The 20,201-nt window shown below is 49.6% G+C and overlaps 3 protein-coding genes across 3 annotated transcripts, besides 5 other annotated features; all 3 read left to right on the top strand.

Annotated features, from left to right (window-relative positions):
• Positions 1-432: 432 nt before the first annotated feature.
• On the top strand, positions 433-1,083 carry PVX_003895 (hypothetical protein, conserved; the record flags this gene model as incomplete). Its single annotated transcript, XM_001612968.1, has 1 exon — positions 433-1,083. One exon carries the CDS (start codon positions 433-435, stop codon positions 1,081-1,083), a length of 651 nt encoding a protein of 216 aa, XP_001613018.1.
• Positions 1,084-2,557: 1,474 nt separating this feature from the next.
• On the top strand, positions 2,558-9,205 carry PVX_003900 (sexual stage antigen s48/45 domain containing protein; the record flags this gene model as incomplete). The annotated part of the gene is made up of 1 exon (XM_001612969.1): positions 2,558-9,205. The coding sequence occupies one exon, from the start codon at positions 2,558-2,560 to the stop codon at positions 9,203-9,205; it is 6,648 nt and encodes a 2,215-aa protein (XP_001613019.1).
• Positions 9,206-9,752: 547 nt separating this feature from the next.
• Positions 9,753-9,807: a microsatellite.
• Positions 9,808-9,866: 59 nt separating this feature from the next.
• Positions 9,867-9,888: a microsatellite.
• Positions 9,889-10,943: 1,055 nt separating this feature from the next.
• Positions 10,944-19,190, top strand: PVX_003905 (transmission-blocking target antigen Pfs230, putative; the record flags this gene model as incomplete). Its single annotated transcript, XM_001612970.1, has 1 exon — positions 10,944-19,190. One exon carries the CDS (start codon positions 10,944-10,946, stop codon positions 19,188-19,190), a length of 8,247 nt encoding a protein of 2,748 aa, XP_001613020.1.
• Positions 11,116-11,176: a microsatellite.
• Positions 19,191-19,526: 336 nt separating the features above from the next.
• Positions 19,527-19,582: a microsatellite.
• A 171-nt stretch (positions 19,583-19,753) lies between these two features.
• Positions 19,754-19,776: a microsatellite.
• The last annotated feature ends 425 nt before the right edge of the window (positions 19,777-20,201 follow it).

The raw sequence follows: 20,201 nt of genomic DNA, 5'->3' as shown, positions 1-20,201 counted from the left end.
TTCGCCTGAACGTTCACATTTTTGGCAATTTTTTCTGAACGGTTCAGGTGAAATGTAAGCAATAATGCGCCGTATGGAGTTTCATTTTGGCTGTTTTTTTTTTTTTTTTTTTTTTTTTATTCCCCCTTTTGCATACAATGCTACATTGCATGGTTGTTTCTTCTGAACAGTGCAGGTAAAAGGTTGATTACAATTGGCAACGCTTTTTTCTTCTCGTAAAGATATTGATGCCAAGTGTATGTTCGTGTAGTTGCTAACTTTTGTGACACGTGAGGGGCCACTTGGGGGGTGCCCGTTTGCATCACTTCATCGCCGCGGCCGCCACCCGGAAGAACATCCCCATTTTGGTTAAGAAGTTTCAACGGAGAAGAGATAACCTACCCCCCATCAGCCCTGCCTCCAACCAACGCACAAAAACAGAGAGAGCAAAAGATGGGGCTCAGACTCCTCGCGCTCCTCGCACAGGTGACGCTCCTCCTAACACTCGCGCTGTGCAACAAAAACATAATCGAGCTGAATTACCAAATAAACACCCACGCAGGGGAAAAGGCAAAATGGAGTCAGCTGGGATCCTTTGTTCTGGACAAAAATCAAATTTTCAACACATCAAATGCGTATGAACAAGAAAAGGATAAACTCATTGAGCAGTTACGCAAACCAAATTTTGACTACGTCCTATTTCAATTGTGTGACGACGCAGATGAGAAGACGTGCATACAAACATATGTAGGGAAAAAGAAAATTCAAAACGTCGATGATTTTTTCCTACTTATAGGATTAAATAATAACTACATGCCCTACATTTTAAATTACCGAACGAGTGAGGAGTTGGAAGAGGACACGCAGATATTCTCCGGCATGCTCGCCGTTAAAGTTCTCTCCGTTTCTGTACCCATCACCATGGCTAACCTGAAGACGGAGGAGAATGTTGCCAAGCCAAAGGCGAAGGCGAATGAGCAAGCTGAGAAGGAGAAGCCCAAATCTTTTATTCGCAAGTACTGGATTTATGTGGCCATATTTTTTTTATCCCTGTCTATATCGAAGCACTTCACGGAAAGTATGCAGCAGGGGGGGGGCAGGTAACCCCAGCGGATGGAAACTTTGAGCAGTTATCACTTCGGCTGCACGTTTGTAAATTATGCAGTTTCTCTATGGCGTTTTATTCGTCTGCCTTGCACTCTTTCTTTTTTTTTTTTTTTTGTTCACCAAATTGGGCTTCCCCCTTCCTTTGGCATTCTTTTCACTCCCACTGTGCTGAGGCAAAAAGAGGGAGAAGTTCGAAGTGCCCAATTGCCTACACTGCTTGTGCCCACTCTGTTTATATCCATTTGCGTGTTTTCTTGAGACCCTTTTTTTGTGATAACAACTGGTGGCTCCCGAGGGGGCCTTCTCCAATTTTGGAGCCTCCGAATGGTTAGCAGAAAAGTGGAGGGAGAGAAGGATCATCAAAGTGGAGAAGAGAAGGAACATCAACGTGGAGGGAGAGAAGGATCATCAACGTGGAGGGAGAGAAGGACGTTAAAATGCAGTCCAAAATGGAAGGCCAAAATGGAACGTTAAAATGGAACGTCAAAATGGGTCGCAAAATTGCGCGCCCCACGCAGATGTCGCGCCGCGCTTCTCCCGCTTCCTTCCAGGGGGAGGGAGAAATGAACCCCCCGAGGTGCAGCTTTGCTTCCCCTGCGCGGTGCCCCTAATAAGGGTACTCGAACCGCATCGCGCACAAGACAGGGGACGCGTTTTGCGAGTAGGGGTGCGTACATATGCATACGGATAGAAGGGTGAGAGACAGGCGACCGAGCTGGCAATAGTGTAGCCTTTTTTTTCCTTTTTTACTCCTTCTTCTTTCCCTTTTTTTCCTTTTTTTTCTGCCTCCCCCCACATGTGTAGAAGTACCCGTAACGCACCGCTTCCGTGCTGCAATTTTAGTGCAAGCGACCGACACGAACCTGCGTGTGCGTATCTAACGGTTCGATTGGAGGAGCTAGCCAATAGCGGCGCTAGAGAGAGCACCTTCTCGACCGCTGCTTCCCCCTGCGTGGTGCCAACGTGCGGAGTTATCTGTCCTCACGTGTGGGTGAAAATTTCAAACGTAAGTCTCACCTCTGTGCGTATAAACGAGCCCCTCAAAAGAGCGCGATTATAAAAAAAGAGACAAACAGAGGGTCAGTCGGCTAAAGGGCGAAAGCGATGATGCACGAGCGAAGGAGCAAGCCCTTACGGTAGACACGCGAGAATAACCGAGGGAGGCACAACGAGCGCAACGACGAAGGAGCGCCAACGTAGGAGCGCTAACGTGATATCGAACGCTTCGGCTTTAGGTGCAGACGGGAACGAGAAGAAAGCAAAGGGGGGATTAGGGGCAAAAATAGGGTAAAAATTGGGCAAAAAATTGGGCAAAAATTGGGCAAAAAATTGGGCAAAAAATTGGGCAAAAAATTGGGCAAAAAATTGGGCAAAAAATTGGGCAAAAATAGGGGCAAAGCGATAGGCAACGTTAAGACAACGTTAAGACAACGTTAAAAGCGCCTCCCAGACCCCCCGCTGCCCCGGCGCGATGAGCAGGGCGGCGAGAGGCCTGCTGCTGTACGGCGCGCTGGTGGCGGCCCTGCTGGCCAGCTACGGCGGCGTTAAGCGGCTGCTCGGTTGGGGGAGGGGCACATGGGGAGGCGACGCCCTCTGCCTGTTGCTCCAAATTGGGTGTAGCAAAGGAGGGAAGAACGAAGCCGGGGAGAGGCCGCGCAGTAAAAATGAACACCACGCAGCGCTGCTGCACCGAATTAACGCAAACAAAGTGAGGAAGCTCTCCGACGATGAGCAAAACAAAGACTTGCTGCCGTACGTCAATTTGGGAAATGGAAACCACACGGTGGTGAATCTGTTTGACTACTTCGTTCGGGGAAAGAAGAGAGATAATGGGGACAACGAAATATTTGTAAATCACATTATGACCCTACACAGGATCGTAGTGATATGCTTTAAGCCGACTCTAAATTTCTCTCACATCATTACGCAGCCTAGTGATGCGGTGCACAAGCTTATAAAAGTAGGTGAGGGGGAAATATTAACGACGAAGGAGTACCCCGTTTTGTTTTATAGGGATGAAGCTAGCTGGGGGATGAAGAACGTCTTGTCGACTGGAATCATAGAATTCTTTGCCCCTCCATTTACCAGAACAGTTTCGGACATAGTCGTTAGATGTGCCAACACAGAAATAAATGAGACGTATACCTTTGAGGATGTGATTAAGATCCGCATTCGCATCCCACGCAGTAGCGAGAAAATACTTGGGGTGAGCACCGACCCGGAGGATAGGGAATTCTTCGAAAGGATTGTGGACGAAAATGTAGATGATTACGAATTTGGGAGCTTCAAAAATAGGGTTCTAGGGTTCAAGCTGGCAGATGCGGATCTAGATCCTGAAAATTGCTTCAAGACGGTTTACGACGGGGAGAAGAAGCTCTTGCTCGAACTTGAGTACCAGTTTTCTAGGTGCCTAATATTGGATAGACCAGACTTCAAACTGCGCTTCTTCTACATCAATGATAAACACTTTGAAGATGAAATCACCTTCTCCTGCTCATTCACTTATAAGGGGAAGAAGAAGAAGGCCACCTTCGGGGAGGACGAAGTCGCCCCCAACACGGACGCCTACATGATAGACACAGATAAGAAGGAGTTTCAATACTTTAATGGAGTCCCCTACAAAGTGTGCCATTTTGAATACGACGAGGGGAAAAAGGAATCCACACAGGTGTGTGAAAGGACGATCGACGAGTTCTCCCTCTTCATGTATAACTGCGAAACCCCGGCTAGTAGGCAGGTCCTGGAAGAGCCAGTCAAAACGATCCGGTACCTAAATGGGACCCACGCGCTGGAAGACTTCAGTGATATTACCTTCTTCTCTAAAGATGTGCATATAGAAAACCTGCGCTGGAAATTCCCAGACTATAAATATTTCATGACGGCCTACATCAACCACGGGCCCCACCCCCTCATCATCGAGTGCGTCATTCCGAATAAGGCCAAAGATAAGTTTCAAAAGGGGAACATTCTTCTGCATGTGAAAACTAACTTGAAGGACAAGACGGTCTCCTTCTGCGATTTTAAAAGCTCCAAATTGTATGACTATCTTAATGCGTATATCAAAGGGGACGTCTGCGAAATTAATGTAACGTCGAATAGCAGCTTCGGATTTAGGTGCCCTGATGGGACGGTTAAGAAGCCCAGTTTGTGCTTCACCGAGATGTATTATCTGGGCTACCTCTACAGGTTAGGAGATCTTTTCGCGCAAAATATTGTCATCTACTCTTATAAGGACCCTAGTCTCTCCTTGGCTGCCTTCACCAGTAGTCTCAGCAGATCCTACTCCGTAGAATGCTTCTGCGTGCAGAAGGGAGATCAAAATAAGATTGAAAAGAGAGTGATTGTGAATTATGTAAATGAAGACCAACTGTATGATTATAACCCCATTCCGAAGGTGGCCTACCCCTCGGTGGTAGCTCACCCGATGAGGACCCACCTCTGCGATTTTATGGGAAACAACCCTGCCCTTAAGCCAACGAGGAAGAAGCCAGTGAACTACATCTGCGACGTTTTCCCCAAGCCGATGGAATACATCGCTCTGAACTGTCCTACCAATCTGATTGACGAGCAGAATGAGAAGATCCTTTCCGATTTGCTCTACCAATATGGCACTCCAGGGATAAAGGAGCAGATAAGGGCCTTTGGAAAGAAGAGGAATAACTACTCCAAGTCCTTTCACCTCCCGAAGGCAGCACCCGCTTTTGTGATAAACCGATACATGCAAAATGTGAAGACCATTGACGAAATGATCCCGGGGGTTCTAGTCCAAGACACCGTTCGGATCAAAATAGCTAGAATAAAAAAGACAGATGCAGGGGTGGAAGACCCTTCGCTACCACCAGACGAAAGTGACGAAATTAACCAGATGTATGCCGCTCATTTGGGACTCCCCAACAGTATTCACCGCGGACTCTTTATCTTTCAACTCCCCCCTTTCATAAAACGAAATGCCGTCATAGAATTCGCCTGCATAAATGATAAAACGAAAAAGATGGGCAACACAGGGAACAACGGAATCATGTCTGTGCACCTCAGAATGGAAGGAAGCGAAGTCCACGGATGCCACTTCTACAAGGGTAAAGAAGAAAACAGCATTTTAAAGAAAAAGATTAAAGTGGGTTCCGGCCAAGAGTGCTCCGTGCAAAGTAATGGCGAAATTGAGTACATTGGAATTATATGCCCGGTTCAAAACGGGTTGTATCTGACCCCCCCTGGGTGCTTCCAAACGGCCTACGACAGTTCAGATGCGCTTGTCCAGCTGAGTAGCTACGATGGGGACTTCAAAAACTTCAGCAACGATAAGGGGGTCTCCTATTTGAAGATCCCACAGAGCTTCGTCGGCCACCTGAGCATCTTCTGCTACTGCAATGAGGAGGCCCCACCATTGGTGGAAGGGGTAGCCGCGTCCCTAGGGGCCCCCAAAAAGGAGAACCTAATGAACGTCGAGCTGAACACCTCCAATAGGGGCATCACCAATTTGCAGAAAATAGACCACCTGTTCGAGGCGGACTTCCTCATCGGGAACGAGTTCACCAACAGGAGACCCACGCCGATACTGCGGAAGAAGCACATCTGCGACTTTACGCGGGAGGACAGTTCCCTGGCCCCTCGAGATGAACTGCCTGGCATCAACTCCTGCTTCGTCGATTTGGAGGAGAACCTCAGCCTCGTGGAGGTGCGCTGTCCGAGGAATGCAAACTCACCGGGGGCCTCCCGCTTCAGCACTGTGCGGGGGATGCACAGCGTTGGGAGTGTTGCCCGCACCGCTGTGGGGGGGGCTCGCTATGGTAACCACGGTGGCTTCCTTTCAGATGATCACCTCCTCACCGAGGAAGAGCTGAGCAAATACAAGCACATCAAATACGTGCCGGAAGAACTCGAAGACGTAGTCCACCTGAACAGCAAGAAGAAGCTGCAAGACATCCTCCCAGGGACGATTATCCTGGATGGGAGCAAAAAGTTTGGGGAGAAGGGCCGGTTCACCTTCATCACCCCGCTCATCGTAAAAAACGACATCATAATAAAACTCTTCTGCGACAACTCCGAAACGGTGATGGGGAAGAAGAGAGGGAAAAAAGGAGTCGTCGTGGTGAAAATCCCTAAAAGGGTAACGAAAAAGAGATTCTACGGATGCGACTTCTCCGGAAACGCCAACAAGACATTTTACTACTCCGAGGTGCACTCCCTCACGAGCGACAATAAGGAGTGCCACGTCAAGTTAAAGGAAAACATCATCGTCAGTTTGAACTGCCCCAATGGGAAAATCAACCCAAAAAACTGCTTCCATAATGTATATATAAGGAGCACCATGGATCAGGAGAACGTAGAAAGTGTAGAAAATATTTTTAAAAACGTTAAGGTGATTAACACAAATTACTTGTTGAAGAACTCGTCCGCTTTTTTGATCATCTCCAAGATGAGCCACACGAAGGACCTCAACTTTTACTGCACCTGTGAGGACTACGACAGTAAGAACGTGGGCACTATATTCCTGAGCCTGCCCGGCAACCCGGCTCAGAACCCGTCCCACAACCCCGCTTCTACCTCTGAGAGGAAGCTAATTCTTGACGTCCCCCCGTACTACGCCAAGGACACCTACGTTTGCGATTTCACCGAGCAGCATTACACCGTTGTGAAGCGCTCCCAAGTAGATGTGGAGAAGCTCCTCAACAGGTACTTGCAAAACATCCTCTCCTACCAACACGATGAGTTCACCCACTTCAGCTTGAACTTTAAACTGAGGAAGGAGGTCATGAAGAAGCAGTACATAGAGTATGTTAAGCGGCAAATCCAGCACTACAGGGAGAACCCTCCCATGGTGGAGAGCTACCCTGACCATACCCTCGTCTACAAATGTAACATAGACCTAAGTGCCTTCGACAAAGTGGCAATTAAGTGTCCCCCAAGGCAAGCGGCGGGGGGGGGGAGTGGTTTGCCCCCTTCTAAGGGGACACAACCTAGTGGTGCACCCCGTCTGATGTACACGTCCAGCTTGGGCAACGACCCCAGCTCCTTGGTCAAAGGGCTAAACAGCCTGCTCTTCGGAACCATCATTGTTAACAAAACGAACGAAAAGAACGTCTCCTTCTTCGAGAAGGGGGAGATCGAACTGATTATATCTCCCTACGCGGATTCGTCCAAAAATCTAAGTTTTTCCTGCGAGAACATGGGGGAAGACGGGGCCAATCGAGTCATCGGCTATACCTCCATTTTTGTGAAAAAAAACAGCAACAAAATTCTGGGCTGCGATTTTATAGACCCTTCCGATGTGGGCACCAGCCAGGTGAACCCACCCACGGGAGGGGGGACCACTCCACATCGGAACAACTCCTTCGAATTTGAGATCGAACTAGTGGAGGGCAAAAACATATACTGCAACATCGAAGCTATAGAGAACGACGTCGTCGGGTTCAGCTGCCCACATAACTTCCTCACTGCACCGGAAAATTGCTTCGAGTCGGTGCAAATCGAGGGGGTAGACAAGGAACTAGAAACGCATAAGTTAGAAAAGCTACTCAAAGGGGTGCACATCCTCAAAAACAAAATCTACGATGTTAATTACACCCCGTCGTATGTTATCCTCCCCAAGAAGATTACCAAATCGATGAAAATCTTCTGCACGTGTAACTCCGTGAAGCTCATAAAAACAGGCATCATCCAAATTAACATCATCGGGGATGACTTGAACAACTGGTTTAAGAAGGAGATCACCCACAATGTGTTTGCCTTCGAGCGCGCCAGCTACTTCTACGACTTCTCCTCCGGCCCGCTCAACATCAGCTCGGAGAATGTGCTGGACATAGACGCCCTCCCCATGGGGAAGCGCCAGCGCCTGCAGGGGGGGGGGGCAGACTCGCACGAAAAAGCCACGCAGGGGGGCGCCAACAGATCTGCCAGCACCACCGTGGAGCTGCTCAACCTCGGAGAGGATGACGAAGCGGAGGAAGACGATACGGACGAAGCGGACGAAGACGATACGGACGAAGTGGAGGAGGAGAACGTGCTGAACCCGATGCGGACGAAGCAGGTGCACGAAATCACCGTGGCGGCGTCCGAATTCAGCTCCGTGAAGGTCGTGTGCCCCCTGAGGAACGCCCAGCACTTCAGGCAGTCCAAAATCAGCCCAGAAAATTTCTTCGAATATGTGTATGTCGTGGAGGGCGCCAAAAAAGACGAGCGGAGCGACGCGGAGAAGGAGAAGCTAGTCATCGAGCTGGTGCAGGGGAAAGTGAAGGACTCCCCAGATAGCGGCGGACCTGCAGATGGTTCCAAAAAAAGAGAAAACGAAAAGGATAAAGATAAAGACGAAATGAAAATAGATTACGACGAAATGGGGAACAAAATAATCGTCGCTTTAAAAACGGAGAGACCCAAAGCAACAATTGAAGATGCAAAAAAATTGGACCAGCCCTCCGATCGGGAGGAAAAAACAAAAAAGGATATCCTAACCATAAAGAATATAGACGACGTCATCAAATTTGTTAATCACGAAAGGGAAGTCAGTGAAAACACCTACGCAGGGACGATTCATTTTTCTCCTCTCCTTCTGAACGATGCCAAGTTTTTTATTTCTTGTGATAATTCCCTAACATTAAATGAAAGTAGAAGAGGAAAAACGGGGATCGTCAAAGTTGTGGTGAAGCCCAATTATGTGAACATATATGGGTGCGATTTCGTTGGGGATTATTCCACCCATTTTTCTTTCAGCCAGAAATGGGAAGACGTCCCAAAGAATTACGTGTGCGAAGTACCAGTGGAGGATGACTCCATTGTGGGGCTTGCCTGCCCCTCATACACCAAACTGCATCCGTCAGATTGCTTTGATAGCGTCATCAAAGAGAACGTCGTGCATAAGAAGGACTCTTTTATAGAAGCGGTTAACATGTTCCTATACAAACAGAGGAACAAACCGATTCTCTCCTTCATCCAGGTGAAACGCATCTTCGCTAGCCACTTCTCCTGCAAATGCTACCACGCTGCCAAGGGGGACTACAAGGAGGTCACCATCAAAATTAACTACGAGCCCTACGTCATGGGCGCCCCCCGGAAGGGCCTCGGCGGCGCCGTCGTCCACTACCGCGACGCGGACCTGCCGCTGCCCTCGGGCCACCGCGGATGAGAAGTGGCAGTGCAGCTAGCGAGCAGGGTTACCGCTGAGGAGAAGTGGCAGTGCCGCTAACCGGAGCAGACTCGCCGCTCAGCAGCACCCCCCCCTCAACTCTTTTTAATCCTTTTTAAAAATGCGAAACGTCGCTTTGTCCTTTTCTTGGCACCCTTTTGGTGGGCAGCGTTTGCCGGGCCACTGGGCGGCGCGCGATCGGCGCAAGTCTCCATGTCTCACGGGCGTGCCCCTTTGCATCTGCCCCCACGTGGCACCTCCTTCCAAACCATTTTTTCACAACTGGCTCCGCTCCATCGGAGGGAGCAGCGTCGAGCAGTTTGCGTCGAGCAGTTTGCGTAGAACTCTTTGCATCCAATCCTTTCCGTCCAACCCTTTCCGCCCAACCATTTGCGTCTAAAATGAGTGGCTCCCTCGGGAGGGAGCACGAATGGCTGGTAAATGGCTGGCAGAGCGAACGGGAGCAAATTGGAAGGGGCGCCTTCCGGCGGGTGAAGGGAGAAGAAGAGCGAGATAGGGATAGGAAGAGGGAGACTTCCCCCGGGGAGGACCTCCCCATGGTCGCATCAAATCGAGGCGAAACTGCCATTCTGGTGAAGCACACCGAGGTGTAACCACCAAAGGGGGTCCATACGTATGCACATGTGGTGAAGCTTCATTTCAGCTTCTCATTAGGGGGAGAATCCTCATGGGCGACCCCTTCACCATTTGAGGCTTTCCCTTTTTCCGGAACGACATCGCCCCGCAGTAACTCGTGAAGCGACCAAATGGGGAATGCTCACATTGGTGTGTGTTCGGGGAGAGGAAAAGACCTCTGGGCGGAGGGGTGCCCCTCCCTTGTGCAATCGCGAGTCCCCACTTTCCCCTGTGTCTCTCCACCTATAGCTGTGGAGAAGTCTAGAAGGGACACCACACACACGCATGCGCATAGGCATAGGCATACACATACGCTTACACACACCGAGATGCTCCCTACCAAACGTAGTAACCAAACGCGAAGGAAGGAGCCCCTAGACAGGCAAAAAAAAAAAAAAAAAAAAAACCCACACACGAAAAGCACATTCAATCGCTCGCTTAAAAAAAAACTTCGCAAATTCGAAAACATGCAGACACGCCAGCACGCACGTGCGCTTGTGTGTGTGGCCTGTAGACGGCGGATCCGCTCCTCAATCGCAGTTATGTGTACCATCACGGGAGAGCTGAGCGAAAAAAAAAGAAGAAAAAAAGAAGTAATAATAACTAAACAAGGAGAAGAAAAAACCACGTTCGACCACGCACTGGCGTGATGCTCTTTTTTTTTTTTTTTTTCTCTCCACTCTCTTTCTCCCGTTTTCAGGGGATCAGGGACGCCTACGCGATGCCAAATGTGATGTTAATTTGACAATGCGCCTGTGACAGTTCGGCCGCATCTGTGTGATTTTCCGCCTCACCGGTCAGCAGCGCATTGGGGGGTTTCCATCCACCTGTCCACCCCCCACAGGAAAAGGTAGGACTGTAATTTGGGCTTTAGCGTGGGTTCTAATTTGGGTTCTAATTTGGACACCCACTTGATGACCTACGTGAACTCTAAATTGGACACCCACTTGATGACCTACGTGAACTCTAAATTGGACACCCACTTGATGACCTACGTGAACTCTAAATTGGACACCCACTTGATGACCTACGTGAACTCTAAATTGGACACCCACTTGGACGCGCTCCGCTGCTCACTGCCGCTAACCGCCGCGCCTCCTAAATGGGGAAGCTCGCTAAGTTGAAAAGGGTCCTCCTTCTGCTCCCTCTGGTCCGCATCGCCCTTGAGCAGAGCCATGGCGCGCAGGCGGGAGGCACCTCCGGGGTGCTGGGCGGAGGAAGGGGGGGCAGCGGAGCCCACCGGGGAAGCTACGAGGGAATCCACCAGGTAATCCACCAGGTAATCCACCGGGGAAGGTGCGAGGGAATCCACCAGGTAATCCACCGGGGAAGGTGCGATGGAGGCCACCATGTAATCCACCGGGGAAGGTGCGATGGAGGCCACCATGTAATCCACCGGGGAATGTGCGAGGAAATCCACCGCGTTGTCCACCGCGTTATCCACCGCGAAATTTACGAAGGAACCCACTTCAGCCGAAGTGGCCGCCCCTACAGTGGGAGGAGCGACTCCACTGGGGGGAGGTACAACCGGGGGGATGCCATAAGCATGGGAAGATATCCCCTGCATGGTCAGGCAAAGATTGGGGACAGCGATATGGTGATCACCCCGCGGAGGGTGGCCAGGCACTTGGCAGAAGAGGACGATGGGGATGATGAAGATGGGGATGTCGATGATGACGATGGGAATGACGATGGGGAGGGAACGCACACACAGCCGCAGGTGAAAGGAATGGACGATGAAGATCTAGAAGGCCCACCAGGGGAAGACGATTGTTTCGTGTTGCCCGAGGCAGGTGCTTCCGATGGGGTCTTCGACAAGGTGGACGAGGCGTTCGAGACGACGATCAAAGGGGATGGAAATGTGTTGCAAGCGAGTGACCCAGAAGTCGAAACCTTCGCATCTAGCAACACAAATAAGGAGTACGTGTGCGATTTTGTGAAGCACATCACCATGAAGGAGGCCTCCAAAAAGGTAGTCATCTGCGAAATGAAGATTCAGGAGCCCCTCGTTAAGGTAAAAATTCTATGCCCTACGAAATACGCAGATGTAATTAAATATGGGTCTATGGAGTTCTTCCCCAAGAAAGCTCCCTACGTTACTCTGGTGAATGCAAATGAAGGTTCTGAAGAGAAGAAAGAATCGTTGAAGGAGAAACGGCTAGCCGCCCTCATTCACGGGGTTATCATCACCCCAGAAGTGAACGAAAAGGAAAACAATTTCGAAAAGGGGGTCATCGAGTTTGTGCTGCCTCCAGTTTTAAAGGAAAAAAAAAAACTATACTACATCTGCGATAACGGCAAATCAGCCGATGGAGTGAGCAACCATGGGGATAGAGGAGTCGCCGCCATCACCATAGAACCCTATGGTCAATCTGTCAAAGGGTGCAACTACACGGGAAAGGGCAAACACTTCTTCTCGTACGATTATGAAGAAGGTGCAGATATGAAGCACCCCTGTGTCTTTCAGTTAAACGCTGGAGAGATAGGAGGGATCATGTTTCCGGAGGGGACCAAGTCGACTAGCTGCTTCGACAGGATGGTTCCCCACTCGGCGAATGAAAAGTGGGACAAGAAAAAAAAAAGCCTCAGCCAAGTCATAAACGGGGCAGTGGTGTACAATAACGATTTCAAGGCCAAGTATTTCACCGTCAAGTACTTTAGCATTCCGAAGAGCTTCCGAGAGGCAACACACTTGATGTGTCACATCCAATTGACGGACGGGGATAAGAAACACATGGTCTACATCAGCATCAACCAGGAGCTCAACCTCTCCGTGTTTGATCTGTATGAGGCCTTTGCAAATGTGAAGAAGGTCATACAAATCGCCAAGCAGACGGATGATAAGAAAGAGTATACGTGCGATTTTACAGACCAGCTAGACAAGAAGGCGGGGGAGAGCGAAAAGAAAGTCATCATCTGCAGGAAGAGGCTAACCGAGTTTGACTCCTTCAATATGAAGTGCGCCATCAATAAGGCGAAATACGCAAATTTAGAAATGATCCCAAAGATGCTAAAGGAGGAGAAGAAGAAAAAAAAAAACGTCCTCAAAGTGCAGCTAGATGTGCAATACGAACTGTTTAAAAAGTATTTTCATTTCCACGATAAGTATGGGAGGTACCTCCCTGGGTATCCCTCCTTCTTTAGCTTCCCCCTCAACCGGGTGGCCAAACTGGAGCTGAAAAAGAACTCCCTCTTCAAAAACCACAAAGATTCCTCCTACTTTGATGAAGTGGCATCTCCATCTGACGGGTTCGTCAAGCTACTCTCCTTCTTAGACGCGCAAGACACGGTTATCCTAAATGAGCAAGTTAGCGATCTCACCATAAGTACTGAGCAATCCACGGAGGACCTCTTCACCCTGCAGCTGCAGATCCCCCCTTACATCACCACCAATGAACCTCTGTACTTCCTCATCGGATGCAACAACACGAAGGATGGGGGCAACCTGGGCATCGTCGAATTGGTCATCTCGAAGAACGAGCACCTCGTCAAGGGCTGCAACTTTTCGGATGGAAAAATGGAGCACTTCACAAACAATGTAGGCTCTACGGGGGAAAAGTGCAACATCACGGCCTTCCCAAATGACGTCGTCGGGTTTAACTGCTCCAAGACGGTCCTGCCACCGTCCGACGAAGCGGAAGACTCGGCTACCTCCAACGTGGTGATCGAACCAGAGGGGTGCTTCACTCAAGTGTATAGCAGCTCGCAAAAGACAGACATCGTCAGCATCCTCCCAGGAGTTCTGCTCTACACAAGTAGGGCGAAAAGCTCCAAGGCGTTTATAAAAATCCCCCCAGTGTTACTCAAAGATAAATTTACCTTCTCCTGCAAATGCAAAATAGAATCGGTGCAGAACGAAATGGAGGTGAATGTTCGTCGAGAGAGGGAGAGCAAAGAAGCAGTCATCGCAGAGTTGAAGCAGGAGGCAACCACCACGGGAAAGGAGAAGGACGAGGGAGGAATGATCTACTCCTGTGCAAATAAAACCCTCATAGAGCCTAAACTAGAGAAGCTGGACGATCGCTATGTGAAGAACACCTGCCATGTAGATGCAAAAGAGATGCACAGCTACGTGGAGCTCTTCTGCCCCTCCAGAGATCTCTCCATTCATCAGAATATTAATTTGTACTTCAATACGGTGAAGCCAACCAAAGTGGAAAGCCCGAAGGTGCTCAACCAAGTCGAGCTGGAAAAACTCATCCCACATGCTGAGATGCTCCACAAGACGAGGAGTATCCTCCCCCTGCAGAGCTGCACAAGTGGCAAAGAAATGGTAGACATCTCCCACGTCTATTTGTTTTTCCCCTACTATGTTAAGGAAGAGCAAGAATTCAACATCCTGTGCGATAATAGCAATACCGTTTTTGAGGGGAAGAGGGGAGGCCTGCTAACCTACCAGGTTAAGGTCCCCAAGAGGAGCAAGAAAATTAAGGGCTGCGACTTCTCCGCCAGTAAATCGGAGGCTTTCCTAAACGAGTCTACAGCAAATGACTGCTTGGTAGACGCGATGCCGAAGGACGTAATCGGGTTCGTGTGCCCCCCGGGGACAGTCAAAATAACCAGCTGCTTTAAAGAAGCTGTGGTGGGAGATAACCTCATCAACATCTCGGAGGCACTCGAGCTGACGGACAATATGGCAAATTACACCCACAGCCACAGATTTAGCTACTTAGAAATTCCGAGTGTGGTGAGCAAAGACCTGTCCTTCAAATGCATCTGCGTGCAGTTGAAGAAGGACTACGCGTTGACGTCCCCCCCGAGTGCGAAGCTTCTGGAGGTCATTTATCAAAAGATGAGCATAAAGAAAGGGGAGGGCTACAACAAAGGAGAGCCAAAAAATAAATTCCTGATGAGTAGCCTCCACCTGCACTTATCTCATAAGAAGAGGCAAATCGTCAGCATCTTCCAGAAGGTAGATGCGAAGAACCCATCCGAGGAAGACGCGAACCCGGAGCAGCTATTTGAAGAAGTAGCCGGCCAAGAGGTCTACGACGATGTGACGGGTGCCACCTGCTCGATGTCGCAAATTCGGGACAACCACATCTCAGGGGACGACTACTCTGTATTCACCAGCGTGAGTGACAGCCTGTTAGAGGAGACCATAACGAGGGATATATCGTCTCTTAACGCATCCGACTTTAAGGTCTACACACTGAAGGTTAACTTGAAGGCCCCCAAACTGCTGAAGCCGAAGAAGCTCAGCGATAACGAGTACCTGTGCGACTTTTCCAAGAAGAGTTTGATTGTCCCGGAACCCCTGACAGAGGAGTCCCCCCCGGACATCCACTGCTACAGTGCGCTCAAGCCGCTCGACACGCTGTATGTGAAGTGCCCCACGGAGAAGGCGGCATATGAGGTAGCAAAGGGGAAAACGGGCGAGGAAGACGAGGAGGAAGCGAAGGGGATTATTGCCCTCCTGGAGGGTGATCCCGCAGATGCTGGGGATCCCAGTGCACCCCCCCTGGATGATGCCTCCTTCGTTAAGTACTTCGAAAAGGTTAGCATGAAGCCGAGTGGTTTTTTTAAAAACGTTTTAAACGAAGACGGCGATAAAGAGGAAGAAATTGAGAGAGTCCTCCCAGGAGCAGCCAACACATCTATGATTGTGCTGAAGAAGAAGGACCCCTTCACCTCCTACGCGGCTGTGATTATCCCGCCGAGCGTCTCCCGAAACACTTTTTTTAAAGTGCAATGTAATAATGATGAATATAAGGAGGGGGCAAAAAATGGAGGCTACAAGGGGGTCATCCACTTGGACATCTCCAGAAGTGAGAAAAAGACCATAGGGTGCGACTTCACCGCGGAGACTAGTAGCATCTTCACGAAGGGAGTTCTGCTCCCCAGCGGACAGTCCAAAGAATGCGAAGTGGAGGCTACCAAAAATGACATCTTCGGAGTCAGATGCAGCAACGAATCTACATTCGACCCAACCAATTGCTTCCACGAAATTTATGACAAAGCGGGGGGGAAAAAAAAAATAAAAGAACTCATCCCAGATGTAAAGGTATTCACTCTACCCAACTCGAAGACCAAAGTGGCTTACGGGAAGATCCCACTGGACTACGTAAATAAGATCAATTTTTCCTGCTCTTGCACCAAAGCGGATGACTCCACGAAGGGGACAATCAAAGTGATTGTAAATAAAGAGGAGGCCTCCTTAGAAGATATGAAGCTCACAGATGCGGTGAAACATGGTCAGGTGAATTTCTGCAACTTCTTAGATGATGAAGCTCTCATGTTTGAAAAGAACCCAGAAAAAATAGTCCAGTGTAAGGTAGATGCAGATCTCTTCTCAGAGGTAGTCGTCATCCTTCCTAAGATGGGAAGTACCAGCGGAGAAGCGGAGCACAAGAATTTATCTGTCACCCCGCCACTAACCGAAGGAGAAGACATTAAAGTTCTTACGGATGAGAAAACGCAAGTGTCTCTAACCACCGCTCTCAAAGGAGTGTACGGAAGTAGAGTCTTCTCCTTCGAAAAGAACTCGAAAAAGGGAATCGGGCTCAGCTTCTTCATCCCTCCCACGTTTGAGAACAAGAACTTTAAGCTACTGATCAACCAGTCGGGCTTGCTCTCCTCCAACAAGCAGAGAGGAATCGTCTTCATCATCGTCAGGAAGAACTCAGAGCCTGGCTCTGTTAAGCTGTGTGATTTTACCTCTCCTGAAAATACCCTTGCTGAGTTAGACCACACCAATAATGAGAAGGTATGCAGTGTTAGGATAGCCAAAGGGGACCTCTTCGGAATTACCTGCCCCAAGGGGTTCTTCCTCTACCCGGAGGCCTGCTTCTCCAACGTTACCTTGGATTACTACAAGGGGGAGCTTCAAACGGTGGGGGGAGAAGCAGAAGTAGAAGGATACGATGCTGACATCAACTACGCAGAGAGAACCCAAACGAACATGCGCATAAAAGACCTGCTGCACCTCCTCGGGGACGAAGACACCGAAATGGAGGACTTGCAAAAGTTTTCCGAATTTTCTAACCTCCCCGAAATGCTCAATTTTGAGACCTTCCATTTGGGTTCTATGCATCTAGATTTTAAGAAGGCCTACACATCTGCCTACGCTAGGGTGCCAACCAAATTCAGGAGCGCCATCAAATTTTCCTGCAGCTGCTATAATCCACAGAAGAAGGTGTTCGGCACGATGGACGTCGAGACGGAGTACGCGTCTTCCGAAGAGGAGCCCCCAATTCGGGCAGACCCCTTTGTGCGAAATAAGCTCCTCCCCTTGAGGAGCAAAATTAGCATAGATGCAGACGAGGTAGAACCCATTGTAGAGCCGGACGCAGTGGATGATTTAGAAGCAACTGGCTCAGAGGGGTGCAAAGAAGAGGGGCCATGCGGCAACATGCTCTCCCAGGGAATCAGCTACACGTGCGACTTCTCCCAAGAATCGCTCTTCACCCTCATCGAGGGGAAGCTGCAGAGAAACACCTGCACGGTAGATGCGAGGGCGCTCGACGTGGTAACTGTGAAATGCCCGGCCATAGCGAACCACGTGCATGCGGAGGGCATCGCGGATGAAGCGGTTGAAACGGAAAAGGTCATCATCACCATCGATGACGAGCAGTTCGTAACCTACCAGGAGGAGAAAACTAAGAAGAAGACCTTCTCTTTGAAAGAAATTTACGATAAGGAGTACTACGGCATGACTAGCGAGGAAGTGGTCAAGCTGCGAAAGGTGGACGCCGGGTGGGAGAAGCACCAAGTGTATTACCCCAAACGGGTTCTAAACGACGTGGTCGTGGCGAATAAGGTGACCAAGCTGGAAGAGGCCCTGCCAGGAGTGCTGCTCCTGCAGAGTAAAGTGAACGACGAACTGAAGACCACCGAATTGATAGCCGATGGGGTAGTCCGCTTCATCGTACCACCGTATGTGAGAAACGACTTCCAGTTCCACCTCTTCTGTGGAAAGTCATCTGAGACGAAGCCACAAGGGAAGAACACGTCCCTCGGAGTGATCCGCGTAAACGTGTCCGCCAACAGGAAGGAGCTCCAGGGGTGCGATTTTGTAAATGAAAAGGAGGACCCCCACTTGGTTATTTTCACAAATAAGAGAGAAACTGCTAGTAATACAGTTTGCCCCATTTCCCTCATCCCCAACACCGTGGTGGGAATCAACTGCCCGTCGGGGAAGCTCCTCCCAGATAGCTGCTTCCACGAGACGTATTATGTAGCCGAGTCAGAAGCAGTAACAGCTGCCAACCAAGTGGGCAGCCTGCCCAAGGAGAAAATTACAAACGTCATTAAGGGAGCTATACCGCTGTCTAATTTTGCGAATAAGAAAAACACCTACACCTATTTGATCCTTCCGAAGGATATGAAGAGTGTCGCCACGTTAAATAAGCACTTCTACTGCACCTGCAATGAGGGGATAATAAAAATGAAAGTTAATACCATTTACCTGAAGAGAGAAAAGGACAATCGGGTCGATAAGGAAAGCTGCTCCTACGATAGCGTGAAAAACGTCACCACCTGTAATGTCGTAGAATTCATGGAGAGTCTAGCCCAGAAAGATAACAAGACGAATCACTACAGTGTGCAGCTAGCCAAATGGGACAAGCTCATTTTAAAGTACCCTACAAATGAAAAGGAAAACTACGAAAAGGTTTATATAAACCCTATTAACATAAAAGACAAGGTCCTCTTTAGGAAGGTCCCTACTCACATTGAGGACCTCCTACCAGGAGCTATCACCACCAATAAGCTAGATTCTAGAACCAAAATAATTGAATACACCTTGAGAGTCCCTCCTTACGTTTCCAAAGAGGTTCATTTCTCCATCGAATTTAACAATTCACTTACCTCAAAAATGGTTAACTATAATGTGGCCTACGGGGGGGTTGTGGAAATTTTCATTCACGTAAGAGAAGGCTACACCGAAATCAGTGGCTGTGATTTTACCGGTCAGTACAACCACCTGTTCAGCCACAACTTCGCTCCCAATTTGAAGGAAAGCAAGACTTGTTCTGTTGTCTTCGGGAACAATAGCTATGCTGGGTTTGCTTGCCCCACCAAATTTGAAATCGTCCCGCACAACTGCTTTGCCTCCGTCTATGATAGAAACGATGGAGAGAAGGTGAAGAAGCTCGTGGACTTGTCCGAGGAAGCCGAATATGATTTCGTGCAATACAACTCCAGGGGGGTCAGCCTCTCCTACCTCACCTTTAAGCGAGACACCAAGACGCACAGCGTCTCCTGCAAGTGCGTCTCGCCCCAGGTCACCCACACCATCAACGTTACCTTCGAGCCGGACGCGGACCACTCCCTCCCCAAGACGCGCATTCGCATACGCTACTTCGACTTGAGCAGGGCCTCCTTCAGCTCGCACCTCCGCGGGGGGTGAAGCGGTGAAGCGGCGGAGCGGTGAGGAAGCGGAGCGGTGAAGAAGCGGTTAAGAAGAGAAGCGGTGAAGAAGTGGTGAAGAAGTGGTAAAGAAGCGAAGCGGTGAAGAAGCGGTTAAGAAGCGAAGCGGTGAGGAGGCGAAACGCAGTGGAGGCCATACCTGCCGAGGCCCTCACCGGGGCGGAGCTCCCACACAATGAGCGTCACGCCACAAGCCGCGCTTCCGGGGCGGTGAAGGCGCCCCTGCGCAGTCGACTCGCTGCCCAGGAAGTGGAAGCAGCGACCGTTTTAAGTGGCCCTTTTAAGTGGCCCTACTCAGAGAAACCCACTTAGGGGGGCCTGCACATCGAAACTTCACCCCGGATTAATCGAATTTTTTTTTTTTTTGGCTAACACTTTCGCTTTGCCTACCTAAGGGGGTGCCGCGGGTTGTTTTTGGCCAGTCAAACCGTTTGAAAGGCGCGGCGGTCAGACCACAGGATAGACAGGTGGGCCGCTAACCCCGCGTGTGTGAAAAATGGCACTTGGGGACAGCGGGGAGGAGAAAAATCTAATCACATTAGTGGAGGTCTCCGCTGTAGGTTCTCTCCCCGCCCACGGGCGAGGTATTCACTGGGGCGGTCCCTGCCCAGGCGGGGGAAAAAAAAAAATTAAATAAAAGAAAATGAAAAAAAGAAAAGAAAAAGAACAACAAGTTGACAATGGTGATGATGATGATGATGATGACGATGGCGGTGACGATAACGACGACGCCGCCGCTGCGGAGGTACACATCTAGTGACGCAACCCACTGCGCTCCTGCACGTCGCTGGCCAGCCGAACGCGCGGAGGGCGGCAAAAAAGGGAGAAAGAATGGGGGGGGCAGGTCTTTCCCCCGATTTGACAAAGAAGCTCCCCTCGGGGGGGCCTCCACGTGGACATGGAAAAAAAAAAAAAAAAAAAAAAATTATAAAGTGTAGTAAAAAAGTGTAATAAAAAAGCGTAATAAAAAAGAATCACATGAATTGCAAAT

The sequence above is a fragment of the Plasmodium vivax genome, chromosome 4, assembly GCF_000002415.2.
Source record: "Plasmodium vivax chromosome 4, whole genome shotgun sequence".
Taxonomy (NCBI): domain Eukaryota; phylum Apicomplexa; class Aconoidasida; order Haemosporida; family Plasmodiidae; genus Plasmodium; species Plasmodium vivax.
Note: the sequence above shows the minus strand (reverse complement) of the source record. Positions and strands in the feature narration are given on the sequence as shown.